The sequence below is a fragment of the Pezoporus occidentalis genome, unplaced genomic scaffold, assembly GCF_034315485.1.
Source record: "Pezoporus occidentalis ecotype Australia unplaced genomic scaffold, CSIRO_AGI_Poc_V1 ctg53, whole genome shotgun sequence".
NCBI lineage: Eukaryota > Metazoa > Chordata > Aves > Psittaciformes > Psittacidae > Pezoporus > Pezoporus occidentalis.
The window spans coordinates 2,300,876-2,313,658 of NW_026915866.1; the positions used below are offsets into that span (position 1 = coordinate 2,300,876).

The 12,783-nt window shown below is 51.8% G+C and overlaps 1 protein-coding gene across 1 annotated transcript in view; it reads right to left on the bottom strand.

The window, feature by feature from the left end:
- The window catches only part of IGFBP7 (insulin like growth factor binding protein 7), a 16,864-nt gene extending 7,421 nt beyond the window's left edge, over nucleotides 1-9,443 (bottom strand). The window contains exon 1 of the mRNA XM_062637596.1: nucleotides 8,957-9,443. Coding sequence (XP_062493580.1) covers nucleotides 8,957-9,428 — 472 coding nt within the window. The 5' untranslated portion in view covers nucleotides 9,429-9,443. The remainder of the gene's footprint in view (nucleotides 1-8,956) is intronic.
- Between the last annotated feature and the right edge of the window lie 3,340 nt (nucleotides 9,444-12,783).

Consider the following 12,783-nt stretch of genomic DNA (forward strand, 5'->3'; position numbering starts at 1 on the left):
GGGTTGCACCTGCTAATGATAATGGTCACCACCACCAATGTGGCTGCGTGGTCTCTCCTGAGCCAGGAGCACTGTGGATGTACAGGATCTGTGGATGTACAGGATGGTCCCTGCCAGCACTTACTCTAGTGCTCAGGAGCTCCTTGCCCAAGAGGACAGTTGCAGACTGCGGATGGAGATCAGCTGCTGTCTGCAGGCACTTCAAGCATTTCCTCCCTGCTCTGCCCATTGTTTGTAAGACAAATAGCTGTCCCTGGCCTGGGAAGGGGTTTTATTTACAGAGCCAACAAGCTTATTCACCCCAGGAGAGGTGAAATGAGCCTGAAAAGCACAGGCTGTGCTGCTTCTGCAGATCACAGGGAGCTGACATCCTGCATTATGTCAAAAGCAGCAGCTGGAAAGGACTTCCCATTGCTGTTATGTGGTTACATGGCAAAGCCTGTGACTTCCTGGATGAGGCTATCATTTGGCATCTGTTCCCAACACCCCTCCTTCACCGGGCACCTCCTCTCTGCTCATCCACAGCAGACAGAGATATGGCATCTCCCAGCCCACCCTCACTGGTACCTGGATGTTCTATCACAGCTCAGGGTTAGCTGGTCCTCACTGATCTTACTTTGGTGTTCACACACACACAGATTAATCACACCCCAGCAAGCAGAGCAGTAACTTTGGTGATAAAATCAAGGGGGCTACAGGTACGTCATTAAAGGCAAAAATAAGCTTAATATTAAGCACCGTGGGGTATGCTCTGGCACGGGAAGTCCTGACCATGAACATACAAAGCTGTGTACCACATGCTGAAGCTTGCACGGGCAACAGTTTGGTTCCCAGCCAGCCCTCCTAAGTACTGCATTGCTGAGCCACTTGGGAACACTCCCTGCAAAACAGCAAATCAAAGTCAAAGGCAGACACTGTTCACTCTCACAAGCTCTTGCAAGTCTGAAAATAGACCCACCCCAGTCTCCGAAGTTGCTGGGAAAGTATTTTTCCTTCAAAATTACTTTATATGGATACAGGGAAACCTTCTGTAAGCAGCATAGAGTCATAGAATCATAGAATAGTTAGGGCTGGAAAGGACCTTAAGATCATCTAGTTCCTACCCCCCTGCCATGGGCAGGGACACCTCACACTAAACCATGTCACCCAAGGCTCTGTCCAACCTGGTCTTGAACACTGCCAGGGATGGAGCATTCACAGCTTCCCTGGGCAACCCATTCCAGTGCCTCACCACCCTCACAGTAAAGAACTTCTTCCTTATATCCAATCTAAACTTCCCCTGTTCAAGTTTAAATCCGTTACCCCTTGTCCTATCACTACAGTCCCTAATGAAGAGTCCCTCCCCAGCATCCCTATAGCCCCCTTCAGATACTGGAAGGCTGCTATGAGGTCTCCACGCAGCCTTCTCTTCTCCAGGCTGAACAGCCCCAGCTTCCTCAGCCTGTCTTCATACGGGAGGTGCTCCAGTCCCCTGATCATCCTCGTGGCCCTCCTCTGGACTTGTTCCAACAGTTCCATGTCTTTTTATGTTGAGGGCTGTTCTGAATCTCTTTTCTGCCCAACCTGTAGCTGTGCCTGGGATTGCTCCAACCCAGGTGTAGGATCTTAACACTATGGAGTTAGCTACTGAAGGAAGCTCTGCGACATCCAGAGCCGCTATCTTCCCTCTTTTCTTTGTGTGCCCTTGGCTCAGTTTCACTAACCCCCCCTGCCATTATGGCACAAGGATGACCACGAGCTAAAGCCCAGAAAGAATGTGAAAAGCTTGTGGTGGGAGACACGGAAACAAGGTATGGCAGCATTTATGCATGGAAAAGCAAAGAGGGCTTTCAAAATTCCAACCTGATTAGACATGTTACGTGGTAATCTCCTATTTAGTATGAACCTGAATAAAATCAGCCCAACAAAGGATTTTTGTGAATACAACATGCCTTTCCAGCCACAGAAAGATCAAACATGGGGAGGAATTTGCTGATCTGTAATCATTCCTTCCTAGTGACTTTGGATATGCTATGATGATTGAGGATGAAGACACAGGTGAAATATGGGATCTTCTTGGGCAGTGGAGGGGCTTGCATAGTCTCTGGCATACTGGTGCTCTCCCAGAGGCCCTGAGCTGCTGGGTAATATATTAAACAGCCTCTCTAATGAGATTTTAGCACAGTAACCATAAAAACTCAAGCTCCAATGAACCAAAACCGTTTCAAATAACTAAATGCCTTCAAAGGAAGAATTTGTGGCTTTCCTACAACAGTGGAAAATCCCAAAGTTACAGATGAACTTTTAAACATACCACCTTAGAGCTTCAGCCCTATAACCTCTGTCTCAACATTCCAGTGCACTGTGTGCTGGGAAAGCAGGGAGCACACTGAAACCCCACTTCACCCTCCACCTGAAAGGACCCTGTGGTACACAGCAAAAGGTGCAACCCCACCATGTATCAGTGCAGCTCCGCTCTGCCATGGACTCCCTGGATGCAGCACAAAAATGCTGGCAAGATCCACCTGCAAATGCAATGCTTTGCAGTGGGAAGAAGTGGATAGCAGGGCACTGCTGCAAAACCCCCACTCCCAGATGACCCAGAAACCCAAAACAGCTTCCCAGGAGAATTAGGGAATTCAGTTCACTTACAGCCACAGATGATTTAGCAAAAACTTGTCTAAATCTCTCTTTCCCCAACAAAGAAGAAAGCACTCATAAAATGTGGATATCCTTAAAATCCAGGAAAGGAAGAATGGGATGAAAGAACTGACATAACCTTAGCCACTTGCTAACTAAAAATCACAGTCCAGAAAAGTTTCTTGCAAAATGCAATCAGATATGAACTATGCTCTCTGGTATCTAAAAGAGTTGGGAGCATTCGCATTTAAGGCAGTTGTATCAGGAGAAGATGAACCAATGTCAGTGATAACAGCAGTCTGCCATCCCCCAGAAGGTTTTCCTCTAAACCCCTGTTTCTGCTTTATTCTGGCAGTGGATTAAAAAAAACCAAACAAACCACCCTCAAAGTAAGATATTTCTGGCAAAGCCTCAACAGTTGAATTTGGATGGAATGAGACAACAGACGTGATTTATGCTTCTTGCCTTAAAATTGTCCTGTGGGAACTTGACACCCCTTCCTTTGCAGCACAGACGTAGGTTTATGGGACACTGAGGCACCAGGAAAGCAAAATCACTGCTGGGGCAAAGTGGCAGGAATTTGGGTGGTGTACTTGCCCCTGGGGCTGTCAGTCTCCACAAGAAGCTGGCAACCACCATCCTAAGTCAATCAGCCCGTTTTTAAGCCCTGTGGAGAGCCAAGAAACCGGGCACCTCCCACCAGGAGAGAACTGAGAGCACAAGAACACGAGAGGCTAGCTCAGACTCTTAATCTCAGCATTGTGAGTTTGAGCCCCATATTGGGTGCCAAAAAGAACTGTCGTGGTTTAAGCCCAGCTGGTAACTCAGAACCACGCAGCTGCTCACTCACTTCCCCTCTTCTTCCTTCCTTCTGCTCCCAACAATGGGGAGGAGAATGGAAAGAATGTAACTCCCACGGGTTGAGATAAAAACAGTTCAGTAACTAAGGTATAACACAAATCACTACGGCTACCACCAATAATAATAATGATAACGGAAATAACAAGGGGAGAGAATACAACTGCTCACTACCCGCCGACCGATACCCAGCCTCACTGAGCAGTGATCTAGCCCTTCCAGGTAACTGCCCACAGTTTATATAATGGGCATGACATGCTGCGGTATGGAATACCTCTTTGGCTAGTTTGGGTCAGGGGTCCTGTCTCTGCTTCCTCCCTGCTTCCCATGCCCCTCTTTGCTGGCAGAGCATGAGACTGAAAAAAGTCCTTGATCGGACTAAACATTACTGAGCAACAAATAAAACTATTGGTGTTATCAGCGCTGTTCCCAGGCTGAAAGTCAAAAAACACAGTACTGCACCAGGTACTAAGGAGGAGAAAAAGGACTGCTGCTGCTGAACCCAGGACAAATATAGACAAAGCCTTGACTGACAACAGCATGATAACCTGGACATCCCAACTCTGCTAGAACAAGTATCAGGGCCTTCAAACCATAAGGCCTTCAGGCTGTAATGAGGCAACAATACAAAGCAGCAGTTCCAGCAGTCATGACATGTTCCTTGAGGCAGGTATTTGCTGGTAGCTAATGATAAGAGAGACTTGAAGGTATTTATTTCTCCTTTCTTGTGCTGGTTAGGCAACAAGTCCGTGCTTGGTATTTTTCAGCTCAGAGAGATCATCATGCCAAAATTCCTGCTAGGTTTTTGATGAGGGTTGGTGCTTGGAGGTTGTTTTTCCGCCTGGCTTGAGCTAAGCCATGCAACTGTAATTCTTTATGCCAGCTGGTTTTGTATGCCAGTGGGTACCACGGTCCTCCTGGCCCAGGTCCTAGCTGTCCATAAACAGCCTCAGTGTGTGCACTGATAAATTAATCTCAGTGAAGCCATTAACTCACTAAGAGGCTTTTCTGAACATCTGTGCACAGATGGGTGGCATCCCTGACTGTACCTGCCCCACCATCAAGCCTCTGCTATGCATACTGGCCTGCCCCACCTGCGAGAGCTGGCAGCAGACCCAAGCACAGCTATGCATATTTGTAGGCAGAGAGCAAAGGGCCAATCCATTTAAAGAATGCTGGAAAGCAGCTGGAAAACTTCACAGCTCCATCTCCTGCCTGGCTTCAGATTAGCTACAAAGAGGCTGCTGGGGTAGAGATGGGATGCAGGCAGTGGCTCCCTGGCAGGGATCCAACCCAGAGCCAGCTGTGAATGGAAGTTTGAGGGCACAGCACAAGCCCAGCCAGGAGGGAGCACCACAGCATCACTGCCTGCTTCCCGTGCAAACACAGGTAGCTGACACTGCTCACACAGCACCAACAGCAGGCAGACAGCCTCAAGGAGTCGGGAATCAAGGAGCCTTTTTCCAGCTGTTCCAAATGATCCCCACTCCAGGAAGGACTGCCTGGATCCCTGCACCTGCAAGTGCAGGTATAGCAAGGGTTATTTCAGTCCTCTCAAGCTCTTCTCAACTGTGTCTTTCTTGGCCCTCCAGCAGGAAGTTTTGGCTGCAAAGGAAATACCTTTTCTGCATGGCTTCACTATTTTTGTACAAAGAACACAGGCATCAGATCTGAGAGGTCTGGGAAACAAGCAGCAGAAAAAGACTCCCAAGGACAAGGTCAAGGCGAATTATGTAGGGCCAAGAACTGGCTCCTTCCTTCTGCTGTTTAACAACAATGAAGCATCCAAGTTTTTCCCAGACAGTGAGCAGTATCTTTTAGCAAGCAAAAACTGCTGAGCATCGCACAGAAAACCCTGCAATAGGCAGTGATGAATATGTAAAGCTCAACTGGATGTGCATTTGGTCAGCTTTGTCAGATATGATTTTAATAAACTTTTATTCCATTTGAAGTACATTTACGGTGTAAAGATGCATGTCTGAAGGAGTAGCTTGCATCTGAAGCATTATGCCACCGAGTGCTTTGTTTCCAGGTGTCTTTACTGACGCCTATACTGTGTTGCCCATGACAGATCAGCAGGACTGTCCCTCCCAACAGGTATACCTCCTTCAGACCCTCTGAATACCTGGTACATAAGGGACAGAGAAGGCGACAAGGCAAGAGAGAGGGTATGAAACGCATCCTCAATTAACCGAGTAATAGGAGCCCAAATCCTTTAATTGCTTCTGGCCAATCCCTGTCTCAAGCATGTATTTCAGGGCAGAAGAAGAGGTGCCTGCAGTTAAGCCTCGTGCCCACCTTGCCTGGGAGGTGAGGTTTGAGCAGACAGTGACAGGAATCAAGAAAGGGATAAACTGGCAAGTGTCTGCCCCATTTGCATCTGTCTGTGTCTTGCCTCCTGCCCTGCCACCCCCAGCTTACCACTGCACTAGGGTGGGTGAGGAGGAGCATCTATCAGTAAGCTGTTCCCAGATGTGTTCCCTTCTTCCGCTGGATACCCCATCTCCAGCTGCCGCCCTTCCTGCTGACGACAGCAAAGGCCAACAGACAGACAGAGCTCTGCATTTCCTTTCCTGAGGACCAGCTTTCAAATAGGATGTGCAAAACAAGCCTTCCCTCTCCAGCTCCACTTGAAAAACACAAGAACACAGTTAGGATCCACTGCTGCAAACAAGGTTTTTCTGGATCTCGTCTCAGACTTGAGAGGCTGCTTGCCCTTGGACCCAAAAGGATAGTCCAGCAAGTGTGTGCAGACACTCCAGAGCCCATCTGCCATGAGCAAGAAGTCCCAGTCCCCTGTCCCCCAAGGACTTCTTTCTGCATAAAAGCTGTCACACAAATGATCGTGCCTGTTTGTGGTCTTCCTGTGCCGGATCCCACTCTAAACAGTGCCTCAAGACCACATCCAATTGTGGTTGGAAATAGCAAAAGCCAGAACTTCCACTCTTTGACTCCCACAGCATCTAGGTTCTTTTATAAACCCAGAAGAGTGCTGTCTCCTAGCTGGAGAGATACTAAAGGAGGCTCTCCCTGCAGGGCTGATGCGATGATGGGTGTTCTCTCCAGCCCTTGTTTCAAAATGCATGTGGAGATTACAACGTCCCTCCCCTCCCCACCCAACAGTCCTCACTGCCAGGAGGCCCTGAGGGCTACACAAACACTTCCAGATGTCTACATGTGTGTGGGCTGAGTCCCTGCCTCAACTGCAAGCCATGGAGCGATGCGTATCACCAGAAGGTCCATGGCACCAGGAAGGTTCACTCAGCCAAGGGAAGCTGAGCCAGTTCCGACACTGCTGCTGACGTCCCTGCAGCTCCCTTCCTGGAGATGCTGGGTCAGAGCAGTCCCAGCAACAGGAGCCAAAAGAAGAGCTGACTGACAGACAAGGGGACTTTCCGCCAGTGGCTTGGCACCACATGCTCAGCAAGGTTCTTAAACAACAAGCAACAGCCTGCAAAGGCGTATGCTGCACAGCTGCACCCCAAAAGGACCTTCTCCAAGGAAGGGACACAGTTTGTGCAGGGAGTGGCTGTCCCACACTGTGACCCCCTTCAGAGCAGCTGCTGCTGTGATGACCAGAGGATGGAGATGTTTGAGGCTGGTGGGTTGGTGGTCTCCTATCATCCTGCCTGGCAGCTTGTGTTTGCATTGACCACATCAAACTCTGTCTCCACAGCCTGGGGCAAGGTCCCACCAGGACAAGCCAGCACATAGCCTGGAGTGGACACAGGCAAGTGCAGCCAAGGGCTGGGGCAGTAGCTTTCAATATGAGTATCAATAAAGCTCTTTTGCCACAAACTCTCAGGTGGCTTTGGGTGAGACAAGTGAGAACACAGCCCTCTTCTCAACTACATGTCTGAAGCGTGGCCTCAGGCATCCCTCAAACGTACCTGCTTACTTCAGCTGGCTGGCAGGGACACCACATCAAAACCAGCAAGATGCCACCCTGCTACCCAAGCAGCACACATATTTAGGGCTGCTGTGAACAGCTCCTGGGGCAACTGAGCAGGAAAGACTCCTTCCAAATGCTAGCCAGAAGTCTGGAGAGAGGCTGCTCTGGTTTCATCCCACACTAGCCTGAGAGCTGAAGCTCCTTCCCTCCAGGTGTTAACATTGTACCACAATGGTCCTGACTAATATATAAGACTAATGTTTTGCACAAGGTTTGTGAAAACCCACACAAGGCATTTAATGGGTAACATCATAGAATAATAGAATCACAGAATCAACTGGGCTGGAAAAGACCTTTAAGATCATCAGGTCCAACCACTACCCCAGGACTGACAAGACCACCACTAAACCATGTCACTGAGTGTCTCATCTGCATAGTCTGTGAACACTTCCAGGGACAGTGACTCCACCACTCCCCTGTGCAGCCTGTTCCAATGCCTGAGCACCCTCTCTGTGAAGAAATTTTTCCTAAACTTCCCTGGCACAACTTGACCTCTTACCTATCACTTGTTTCTTGGGAGACGAGACTGACCCCCACCTCACTACAACCTCCTTTCAGATAGCTGTAGAGAGCGATAAGGTCCCCCCTGAGCCTTGTCTTCTTCAGACTAAACACCCTCAGCCCCTCCTCATCAGACCTGCAATCAAAGTGCACAGCCCAATCTTTCCCCAGCCTTTCATACTTTCCTTGGGAGTCTCAGAAACATTTTTTTTCAATACATATTTAGCCTCAGTTATGGAAGACAGAGAAGGAGGAGGCTGTGACCCTACACATACTATGTTTATGGAAACATTCCTCCACCAAAACAGCATTGGCGCTGCAATAATAATGTCCTTGAGACGTTTGGTAAGTAGCTAGTGTTTTATGTCCCGTCCTCCTTCCCTTCTTCCCTCCCAGCAAAAGGCACTCTCAGAAGCCAGGATTTCTAGTAAAGTCTCTGTAGCAGAACAATTTCATTCTCGAGCACCATCCCTAAACAAAAGCTTGGCAAGAATCGAGCTCCTGTTGGAAATGCTGCAAGTGCAAACGGCCACGTGCAGCTTACAGGGAAGTCACTGCTTGCATTCATTTTGAACCAAAAGCAAGCTAGCGAATGTTGGCTTTGCATTTAAGTGGCTTCCCCATCCATTTAATCATTCCCTTTTCTCAGGAAGACTGCAAACAGTCTCCTGGATGGCTCAACCCTTTTGTCCCAGGTCACAGCATCCCAAATCGCAAGCTGCAGGCAAAGTACGCAAAAGAAGGCAGTGTAGTTTACAGCACATCTGGAAGCCAAGAGAGAGGGGCAAAGTTTCTCTGCACCTCTGGGGCTGGTCTAAAGCCTCACTCCAAGTTTAGCCAGCAGCGCTTCAGCACTCGGGACTCTCAAGTCCATTTAAGGCGGTTCTGAAATCACCGTGACTTTATAGATAAGCATCCCAACGGGACAGAACAGTGCGAGGAGAACTCGGGACCGGCTTTTCCACCGTCAAGTCCGTCAGCACGGAGTCCCTTCCTCCCCGCTCCCTTCCCCACGGCCGCCCGCACCTTGTTCGCAGGCTCCCTTGCTGCGCTGGCTGATGGCAGGCTCGCCGCGGCTCTGGGCGCGCAGGCTGGCGGCGCGGAGCTGGCACCCGCTGCTGTAGGTGAGCCCGTCGCTGCCGCACACCGGGTAGCGGCTCTTGCAGAGGCACACGCCGGGCGGGCCGCCGGCGGAGGAGAAGAGGGGTCCCTGCGCCGGGCCGCCCTTGGCTTTGCGGCGCTGGCGGCTCTTCACGCACTCGAGGCCGAGGGCGCAGCGTCCCCCCGCAGCGCCTCCGCCGCCGCACGCCTCGCCCTCGCCGCGCCCGCACTGCCAGCAGCAGCCGCAGGCGTCCCGCACCCGGCCCAGCGGGCAGCCCCGCGGCGGCAGCGCCGGGCACTGCGCCGCCTCGCACGGCCCGCAGCCCCCCGCCGCCGCAGCCGCGGGGGCCGGCACCGCCAGCAGCAGCAGCAGCGGCAGCAGCGCGGAGGGCGACATGGCGACACGGCACGGCGCCGACAGCCCCCGCAGGCGCGCAAACCGCGGCGGGGAAACCCCTCCCCGGCCCGGCCCCGGCCGTGGTGACGGCCCCCGCCATGGCGGGGGGGCCTCCCCGCACCGCAGACTTCTTGCCCCCTCCCGTTCGTGTGGTGCCCCAGCTGTCCCTCAGCCCCGGCATCGCGCCGGTCCTTCCAGCCGTGCTTGCCGCCGCCCGTGCTCAGCTCGCTGCCGTCGGTCTCTCAGGTTTCCTTGTAGGTAGTCGGGACAGCGTTGTTGCCCGCTGCCTGCCTTCGCCTTGGCTTGTGGCACCTGCCCCGAGGGTTCCCCGAGGAACAGGGAGACGTTGACACGGGCAGAAACTGAGAACATTCTTTAGGCAGTGCTGGGCGATGATGCTTGAGCCTGTCAGGACGGTGACTTGAAAGTGGAACAACACCCAAAGCATCGTGGGGCTGGCAGATCCCTTGCGTGGTGGGGTGACACAGAGTGCTCTTTTCTGCCCTTGCACTCGTTCCCCCTCTCGGGCCTAGCTGTGCCTGCAGGGCTTCACCTCGAGTGTGTGCGAGCTTCGCCTCGAGTGGGGCAGTCCAGGCCAAGGCAAGGCTCAGCATGCACTGCTTTGGCACTCTGGGGCAGAGAAGGATGGAGGTAGTCAGTGTCCTTCACCGTGAAACGGGGATGCAGCACTGCCTGGTATGGGTTGCCAGCATCCAAGTCCTACTGAGTGGCCCCTGAGTCACCATGTCTCTGGCTGGGAGAGGCTGCGAGCTCTCCATGAACCGAAATCTGCTCTGCAGGGATGGATCCACCCATGCCTGTTCAGCTGCCACTACTGGGAATGGGCTTCTGCTGCATGCTTCCTCATCTCCCTCTGCCCACCATGGGACATTCTTCCTGGGGTATCACAGCACCTGCATAAATCCTTGGTTTCATTCCCCTCACCCTGAAAGTGTTCCATGCTTTTCTCCTAGGAGAAGGGCTGCCCTCATGAGCAAGTACTATGCCATGCTCTAGACATTTGACACATAGGGGGGTGTTGGTTTGGTTTTTGTCTCGCTAAGTCACTACAGAAGTGATAAAAAGGGGTGAAATGACTGAAGCAGGGACAGACACATCTGCCAAACGCAGCTCTAGCTACAAACAACACTTTGCACAGTTCACCTATTTCCTCTGTCTGGTTGCCAGGTATCTCCTTCATGGGCCCCCAGATTCCTATTGGTCAGGCTGTTGGAAGTCCTGGTACCTCCTGGGTCAAGAACCACAGGGTATTTAAGGAACCTCTAGTAGCTTACTAGGGCAAGCCTTTCTGACACAAAGTTGCTGTCAGCAGTGTGCTTGGCAGGAAGAAAAATGTAGCTCTGAAGAAAAAGACACCAACGCGTTTCCTTTCTTCCCTTTGAATCTCAATTTCTGTGCCAAAGAAGGAGGCGAGTGCCCTTTCCTCTGCTTGGAGCAGTTTTTCCTCCCAAGGAGGTGTTGGTTCTTAACTTTGGTGCAGAAGGACCCCTAGTGTCTCTTCCTAACTCTAGCTCGGCGTTTCTTCATCTCCAGAACTTCCTATGAGCTGTGGAAGCAGAGGAGGTCCCTGTAGCGTGTGTAGAGAGGCGCCTGGGCAAGACAAGGCTGGATTGCTCCTTCCTGGGGATATTTAATCAATTACTGTATGCTCCAGGTTCATCTTGCTTTGCCTCTGTGGCTCCTACACATCATCTTCATTTCACCCCAGGGGCGCCTGTGGGTGTGGTTTTATTATGCCAGTATAAATCTGTAGATTCATGTTGTGCTTCTTGGGATTTGAGTGCTCCACCAAAATCATTGCTTAGTATTCAGCAGCATAAAATTTTCTGAGGTGGACTGAATTTAATTCATCAGTGGAAGCTATTAGGAATACAATGAACATGCTTTTACATTTTGATCCATGTCATCATTCACATGGGTATCCCTTAGTTCACCATCAAGATGATCTTTTCATGCAGCATTCCAGTGAGAAAAGACAGGGGGAGGCAGAGCTGGGTGGTCTCTCCTGGGGTTAGGAGGGAGGTTCCAGGGCCTTTGAAGGCAGGGGAGGATTTAGCAGACAATAAGAGAGATCGTGTGAGAATGCAAGCAGATGGATTTTAGATGCTGATATTATAGAATCACAGAATCATAGAATAGTTAGGGTTGGAAAGGACCTTAAGATAATCAAGTTCCAACCCCCCTGCCATGGGCAGGGACACCTCACACTAAACCATGTCACCCAAGGCTCTGTCCAACCTGGCCTTGAACATCACAGGGATGAAGCATTCACAACTTCCCTGGGCAACCCATTCCAGTGCCTCACCACCCTCACAGTAACAAACTTCTTCCTTGTACATAACCCGAACTTTCTCTGTTTAAGTTTAAATCTATTACCCCTGGTCCTGTCACTACAGTCCCTAATGAAGAGACCCTCTCCAGCATCCTTGTCGACGCCTTGCAGATGCTGGAAGGCTGCTATGAGGTCTCCACACACCCTTCTCTTTTCCAGGGTGAACAGCCCCAGTGTTCTCTAACCCAGGCATTTCACCTGCTCTTGCCTTCACCCAGCCGAGGCAGCAGTGATGGGAGCAGCGGGGTGGGTTCCTGAGCTTACAGAAAGCTATGAAGAGGGACACAGACGGGTGAATAGTGAAGCCAAACGGGTGCCTTTTCCGCATGGAACACACCGGCACCCATCTGCCCGCTTTCGGGTTCCTCCTTTCCCCCCATCTCCAGTCAGCAGAGGAGCGGGAGCTCATCGGAGCGCGGTCGGAGTTTCCCAGCTCCAGACCTCGAGATGCCGGAGATGCGGGACCGCGCTCCTCCTCCCGCTGCCGCGCACCCGACAAGTTTCGGTTCCCGTTTCCCCGCCGGGGCGGGGCGTTCCGGCTTTGTACCGGCGCGGCCCCTGCGCTGCTGAGCGAGCGGGGGATGGCGGCGGGACGGCGGCGGCGGCGGCGCCAGGGGAGCTGCTCTCTGCCAAGCACGGGAGGTACCGGGCGGCGGGAGCGGTGGGGAGGCGGTGGGAGCGGTCGGATGTCCCCCGTCGGGAAGTGTCTGAAGTTGTCCCAGGGAGCTGCAGACGGGAGGCTGGGGAGAAGGAGCTCGTGCTGGGGAAAGGGCGTGGGTTTCCCTCGCTGGTTGCATGTTGGGATTAAGATGGGGAGGTGTGAGAATGGTGAACTCTCTCCAGAGGTGTGAGCTATATTCAGGGGAGGAGGCTCTGATGTGACCACCTTTCATGCTTGGGCATCCTGGGTCTCAGAAACTTGTGCTGCCATAAGGCTACATATGACTGACTGAACAGATCTGGGGCCTCAAGTTCAGGAAAGCACCTGCAGCCCCCCAGCTG